Source organism: Temnothorax curvispinosus, unplaced genomic scaffold (genome assembly GCF_003070985.1).
Source record: "Temnothorax curvispinosus isolate PA1 unplaced genomic scaffold, ASM307098v1 QBEX01015052.1, whole genome shotgun sequence".
Taxonomy (NCBI): Eukaryota; Metazoa; Arthropoda; class Insecta; order Hymenoptera; family Formicidae; genus Temnothorax; species Temnothorax curvispinosus.
Window position 1 is genome coordinate 1 of NW_020224832.1, and position 7,595 is coordinate 7,595.

Genomic DNA, 7,595 nt, shown 5'->3' on the forward strand with positions numbered 1-7,595 from the left:
ATATTTTTTATTTTGATCACGTATTGATTATTAAGCATGTTCTTATTCCCAAGGCTGGTCGGGTTACGACATTCCTCCCCCTTTGAAAAAAGAAAACGAATAATTTACATGAGTTTTCGTCTTACATACTTTACATTGAGTTTCTTAACTTTATTATTTAATACAATATTGCGGTGTCGTCTTCTTTTTTGGGTATTGTGTTATTGTCAGATATTTCTCGGCCGCTCGCCGTATGATATATATGTTCTTGAATAATTCGTGGTTTGCTCATCGGATTTAAATTTAGATTCATTGATGTGTTTGGTTTATTTTTATTCCTTTTTATTATATATATTATTGCTATTGCTATGATTATGAGTACAGTTCCCGTAAAACTCGAAAGTATCGGGTATGTAGTGTATTTATGTATATTCATTTCGCTTTTATCTAAATTGCCGTCGATTTCTGTCAGTTGTTTGCTTAATTCCATAAGTTCTGAGGGTTTTTGTATAATTTTCCGGAATTTTGACGTTTTGACAGTGTTCAGTTGTCGGTTCGTCTGTGGTGTATGTTTGAATGTTATGTTATAGTCGGGCAGGTATGTCTGCACGTACGTCGTTCTTTCGTATGTGTTTGTTCTTGCCGTCATGTCAGGCGTTATTATCTTACATTTGTCTTTTAACGTTATTTGACCTGTCCGTTCGATTTCTATCTTTTGCATCGCTTTGTTTCTGCACGTTATTTCTATGGCTTGTTTAGTTCGAGTGGAATATAGCCATGAGTTCGAATTACTTAATGCTATCCATATTGTTGTGTTGGCGTGTATACTTCGAGTACTACAATAGTTTAAATGTGTATCTATAGCTGCGTACGCTTGTACTTCGCATAACGCACGGTTGTCTACGTGGTAGACGGGGCGGTTCCGCTCGCATACGTATGAATTACCTTCCTTAATACATTTATTTAATTCGTTTTCCGCAATTGTACAATATGTTCGGGTATCGGTATCTATCGCTATAATTTGTTGATTTATTTCTACAAATATAAATATATCTTCGCTTTTATGTATAGGTAAAGATATCGGTCTTATTATTTCATACGTTGGATATGTGATCAGTGGGAATTGTATAATGGTATATATATTTGTGCCGTCGCAGTAGGCGCTAATTTTCGCGAATTTTTCTATCGTTGCCCAGTTTTCTGGTGTTATTTGAAACGGAAAGTGTGTTCCCTGAGGTATCTGTGAAGCTATTTCTCTTAAATTATTTATTATATCCTCAATCGGGACTAACCTTATGTTTAGTATTCCATTTTTCGCGCTAGTTAAATGTTCTATAATGTCTGTCATATCTCTTGCTAAATCGTTCACAATTGCATTCAGTATTAGAAAATGCTCGTCGAGTTCTTCTCGATGTCCATACCCGGCTTTTTCGCGTAACCAGGTTTCTCTCATCTTTTCTGTGATATTCAGGAATCGGTCTTCGTTTTCTTGTAGAACCTTTTCCATATCATCCACGTGCGCAATAGTTGCATTTAATATTTTTATTTGATGTTTCACGGCGTGTTGTATTGTTTGCTGGTTTCCTTGCATCAGCTTTAGTTGTTCCTTTATAATTATTTCATCGTCAGCATCCATTGTTCCAAATAATGTTTTGGCTATTGTTCCTAAACCATTGATTAATCCTCGTCGTGTTTTCCTTGGATTTTGGTACGCGATTTTCAATCGTCTTAATATTGTTGTTACTTGCTCGTTATCTTTTTCTATTATTTGCAGCAAAGTTTGGCAGGTTTGTTTCATTTCTTCCTCTAATGGTTTATCATAGCACAGCGCTTTGGTTTGTGCCATGTAGTTTTGTAATTGTTGGTATCGATGGTCCATAGCTATGATGTCCAGTTTGATTACCATTTTCCATGCTGACTCGACCTGGTTCATTACTCCAATTTTTTCAAAGTATATGCCCGGCTCGTGTGTGAATTTTTTCACTTCAAACGGTTCTCGGGTATCAGGTTCGGTCTTCGTACAGGTGCTCCATGCCATTAGCATCCTGCAATACAAAGCATTTCCTAGTATTTTATTTCGGCTTCTTTTGTGTTGCTATATTCATATTTTTCGATGAACGCAACTGAGCTCTCTGCGATTCCTTTTCGCCTTTTCGTATTTTCCTACTTTTGTCCGCTACCGTTCTTTCCTTCTGCGGTTTAATTTTCTACAAACGCTTTTAATCGGTTCATGTGAACGCGTAGAGTTTTTCTCCCCATCTTAATGGTATAATTGACATCTGAATTTTTTTCAATAATTGCGTAGGGTCCTACCCACAGTGAGTCTAGTTTTTTCGAACGTCCCCGACGGACAGTCTCGTCGTATAAAAGGACTTTATCTCCTACTTTAAATGTGCTGTTTCTCGTCTTCTTGTCGTAGTTGTCCTTCGCCTTCAATTTTTCTTCTTTGAGGTGCTCTCTTGCAATATGCTGAGTGGCGCGTAGTCTTTCCCTTAATTCCTGTGCGTAATCATCGTATGTGTACGTAGGTCTTGGAGGTTGTGCTAGGGCTGTAGGCAGTGTCGCCCGATGCCCGTATATTAGCTCGAACGGTGTAAATCCTGTTGCCGTGTGGGGGGTGGTATTATATGTGAACATTGCATAGGGAATCCACTCGTCCCAATCTGTTTGTTCTGCATTAATATAATGGCGAAGATATTCTGCTAATGTACGATGAGATCTTTCTAGTGCGCCATTACTTTCTGGATGATAGGCCGTTGTCTGGATTTTCGCGATTTTTAATAATTTGCAGGTACTCTTAAATAACTCGCTCAAAAAATTAGTTCCTTGGTCGGTTAGAACTTTTTCCGGTATTCCGTGTTCAAATATTATTTTTGTAACAAATTCTTTTGCAATGGTTGCAGCCTCTTGATTCGGGATCGGAATTGCTTTGCTAAACTTTGTCAGATTATCTTGAAATGTTAATATATATCTGTTTCCGTTATTAGTAATTGTCAGTGGCCCTACGATATCTAATGCACACTTCTCGAATGGCTTAGTCGCGGTATCCGTTACTACCAAAGGCGCTTTATTTCTTTGCGTTAATTTATTTTTTTTTGACATAATTCGCATTTTGCTATATATTCTTCTACATCTTTAGTTATACCTCGCCAGTTGTGTGTTAATCGAATTCGATTTATTGTTCGTTCTACCCCTTGGTGTCCTCCTAAGGGTGCATCATGATACTCATATAGTATGCGTTGTTTTTCTCCCTCGCTATATTTTCGTTCGGTGTCGTTGGTCTCATCTTCCTTGTCCGTAGTTATATTAGCCACGTGCCGACTTAATGCGTCAGCGTTTCTGTTAGCTTGTCCGGCTTTATGTATAATTACATAATCATATTCCTCAAGTTTCAGTCTCCATCGCATTAGGCGTGATCCAGGATCGGATACGTTAAATAACCATACGAGAGATTTGTGATCAGTTACGATAGTAAACTTGGTTCCATATAAATATGGTCGAAAATATTTAACTGCCCATACTATGGCTAATAATTCTTTCTCGGTGGTGTTATAATTTTGTTCTGCTCGCGCTAGTATGCGACTAGCATAAGCTATCGGTTGATCCTGACCTATCTTTCCCTGCGATAGTATTGCTCCGATTGCGTAGTCGGAAGCATCGGTCGTTACAATAAATTCTTGTGTAAAATCGGGATACTTCAGTACAGGAGCAGTCGTCAATTTTTCTTTGAGAATATTAAAAGCATGTTGTTGCTCTTGTGTCCATTCAAATTTATTTTCTTTCTTTGTTAGCTTAGTCAGTGGTTTTGCGATTTTCGAAAATCCCTCGATAAACCGTCTATAGTATCCGGCCAGTCCTATAAATGCCTGTACGTCCTTTACTTTTGTAGGCGTCGGAAAATTTTTTACAGCTTCTAGCTTAGCTGGATCTGGCGAAATTCCATTTTCCGTAATTACATGCCCGAGATATGTTACCTCTTTTCGCAGAAATTCACACTTATCTGGTTGTAACTTGAGATTATTTTTTCGTAACCTCCGTAAAACTTCTATGAGTCTCCGATTATGCTCTTGCAGGCTCGCTCCGTATATTACAATATCGTCTAAATACACTAGGCATTTGAGTCCTTGCAATCCAGTAAGTATTGAATTCATTAGGCGTTGAAATGTGGCAGGTGCATTTTTCAATCCGAAAGGCATTCTATTGTACTCGTAGTGCCCATACGGTGTTGAAAAAGCAGTTTTACATTTATCACTTTCTTTCATTGGAATCTGGTGGTATCCAGAGGCTAAATCCAGTGTAGTGAAATATTTAGCGTTTCCCAATTGATCAAGTATGTCTGTTATATTTGGTAGAGGAAACGAGTCGCCTATAGTTAAGTCATTTAGTTTTCTAAAATCTACGACTACTCGAAATTTTGGTTTTCCTGATGCATCGGCCCTTTTAGGAACTACTAATAATGGTGCATTCCACTGGCTCGTGCTAGGTCGAATAATTCCGTTTTTTAGCATTTCTTCGACTTGTCGGTTTACCTCAGCCTTGTGCTTCTCTGGCAAACGATACGGTCGTACGTTGACCGATGCACTATCTGATTGCGTAGCAATTTCGTGTGAGATGGTGTCCGTACACGTCAGTGGTTCTCCTTCTAAATGTAATACATCACTAAAGTCTCTACATATTTCCATGATGGCCTTTCTTTCCTCTGTATTTAAATGGTCGGTACGTAGTAGGCGTAGTACCTGTTCGCTCCGCGGGATTTTCTCTCCCGTACTACTTAATTGAGTAATATATATCTGTTCTGTTTCGCACTGTTCTATTTCCTCTATGGTTACATGCGGTGTTGTTATCTCGACCGGGCTGTCGGTCGTATTTAAAATACTTGCCTTGCATAAGAAGTTTTCAGGCTCTACCAAGCCATTTCCTATTATTACTCCGGGAAGGATTTCTTCCGCTTGTATTATACCTCTCTTATTTTTATCGGTGACAACTTGTATAATTGTTTCGCTACGAGGTTTTAGTACTAGTTTTCTGTAAGGGTACAGTTTTAATATATTCTGTCCAATCTGCAACTGTTTATTCTTGTAATTGCAAGTGGCTTGTTGCTTCTTTAAGAAGTCTACTCCCAAGATTCCGTCATATTCTATTGGGAAATTATCGTTAACTACGTACATTACGTGTCGGATTTGGTGATCCTTGAGTTTAATGGTTGCCTCGATCTTTCCAATAGTCTGTACCTGGTGTCCGGTTACTCCGGTGAGCGTTATTTCTTCTGTGTCAATGGGCGTTTCTCCTTTTAGGTGTTTCACCTTAACTAGTGATATAGCCGCTCCGGTATCAAACAATAGATTTACCTTATCTTGTTTAGCTTCTTTCATTGGTAACGTAACGATATCTAGCCCTGTATGCGATCGCTGCGTCGTACCGTTCAAGTGTGAAACTTGGTATTCGATCGCTAGTCGTCGCTGTTTCGCTTCGTCCTCTTCATCGCTATTTTGCGTGGGGTTAGGATTCCTCTTTTTTGGATCCATGGCTTTGTAATTGCCCTTTTGTGGCCCTTTATTTTGCTTGGCTTGATGTACCTGTTCCTTGCCAGGTCGTCCATGTAATAACCAACATTCCTCGTGTACGTGTCCTGCCTTTTTGCAATGTTTACAATATTTTTCAATTGTATTCACGCGGGAATATTTGTCTGGTTTTGGTAACGAGAATCGGTTCGCGTATCGACTTGTTCTGCAATCGCGACCGTAATGTCCGTTTTTTCCACATTTCTGGCACTGTACCATCGGTTTATTATCTCGTGCCTGTGGGGAATGCGTATAATTATTTTTGGGACGCGGGAAACTTCCGCTCGGTCCGCTAACTTTTTCTTCTGCGTTTGCCCCTGCAATTGCCTCTTGCAGCGTAGCGTAATGTTGGGATCGTACGAGTATTTTGATATCTTCTCGTAGCCCTAATTGAAAGTTTTGCAATGCTTGTTGCTGTATGGTTTCTAATATGATCCGTTTTCCTTCAGGAGCATGATTTTTTCCTTCTATCATTGATTCGTACAATTCCATGGCTAACTTGTCTGTTCTGAGTCCGAACGATCGCGCGCTCTCTCCTTGTTTTTGTTTCAACGTGTTAAATTCTAACTGGAGATGAGTGGTACTTTTTCTACTTAGATAAGAAATTTCTAATTCGTTCTTTAATTGCTGGAAATCCTGAATTTCTCGCGTTTGAAAGTCTGTCATCGCTCTTCCTTTCAGTTTCGTGCATAAAACCGATTCTAATAATGTTCCTTCCTCTAGAGGGTTAATATTCTTTATCGCGTATGATAGTGCGCTTAAGAATTCTTGGAGTTTACTGGAATTTCCGTCAAATTCTGGGATCATGTCCCGAGCTTCTTTTAATTTCAAGTACCCTATCGCATGTTCGGCTTGATTTCGGATATCATTTGAGGTGCGCCCGTACGCAATGTTGTGTCTCTCGTATCTGTCATCGCGTCGGTTTTGCTCGTCGTCTCGTGGGCTTGACGGTTGCCTCCTTTCGCGCAAGCTATCTATCTCTAACCTCATACCGTGCATTAAGTCCATCATTTCGTGTATCATTGCTCTAATATCGTCAGGTTGTTGGGCTGGGGAGCTTGCTGCATTTCCTCGTACTTGCATGCTCGCGTTTATCCGGCTGGATTCATCGCGTAGACGGTCGATTTCTCTGTCGACTTCGTCGGCGGGAACATTTCGCTGTTCGTTTACTCTTAAGTGACTCATGCTCGTATAGTATTCTTGGGGATCAAAAATGCTCGAATCGTAGGATGTCAAAGAGTATTCACGGCGATGTGATACTCTGCTAGGCGTGCTTATATCGGATTCCGCGTCGGGGATTTGTTCCTCGTTATTCACGGTTAATTCATCGGTTGTCTCGCCGAGAATTATTATTTCACGCTCGCTCGGTTCGGGTGAACTTTCGCTCGAATAGTAATTTTCTAAGTTACGACGTACGTTTTCGCGTATGTCGGAGATCGCTTCGGTAACTATTATCGCGGGGTTTACACGGCTATTGCGTATGGCTCGAGTTGCTGAATTGTTATGTAGCCAAGACGCATTCGCAACGTTTTGTGCACTCGCACTTCGACCTAGCGACATTCACGCGGTTTTTACAATATTTCTTGCGACTTACATTACGATGAGAATCTGCATCGCGTCTCGCTGTTCGCCTCGCAGTGTGATGTCGGTGTCGGTTGCTGACGTTGTAGTTCTCGTTGAATGGTGTCGGTCGTTGACTGCGGATGTTGTCTCGTGCGTTGAGGTAGGTTCAGGTCTTCCCGAGCTGCACTATCGTCGCCGTCTCGTTGTGCCGAATGTCTCGTCGATCCTTTCGTCTGGCTGTACCGAATGTCTCGTCGGTCCTTGCGTTGACGTCTTTTCCCCTTGGTTGCGATTTAGTTTACTGACAGTTTAGTCGCCTGCCGTTTTTCGTTATCTTTCGTCGTGGTTTATTCTTTCCACGTTTTTCTCTTGAATAGTGATTAGCGTTTTCTTTCACTCTTCTGCCTCACTAGTGCTGGCGCATCCCACCGCTGCCACCAATTAATGTTGTGCCCGAAGCCGTGAAGGAGGGACTTTGTCGGGATGTAGGCG

The 7,595-nt window shown here is 40.6% G+C and overlaps 1 protein-coding gene across 1 annotated transcript; it reads right to left on the minus strand.

Moving 5' to 3' along the window:
• Positions 1-8: 8 nt before the first annotated feature.
• On the minus strand, positions 9-2,049 carry LOC112465302. The gene has a single exon (XM_025032807.1). The coding sequence runs from the start codon at positions 2,021-2,023 to the stop codon at positions 158-160; it is 1,866 nt and encodes a 621-aa protein (XP_024888575.1). The 5' UTR covers positions 2,024-2,049; the 3' UTR covers positions 9-157.
• Positions 2,050-7,595: the final 5,546 nt, after the last annotated feature.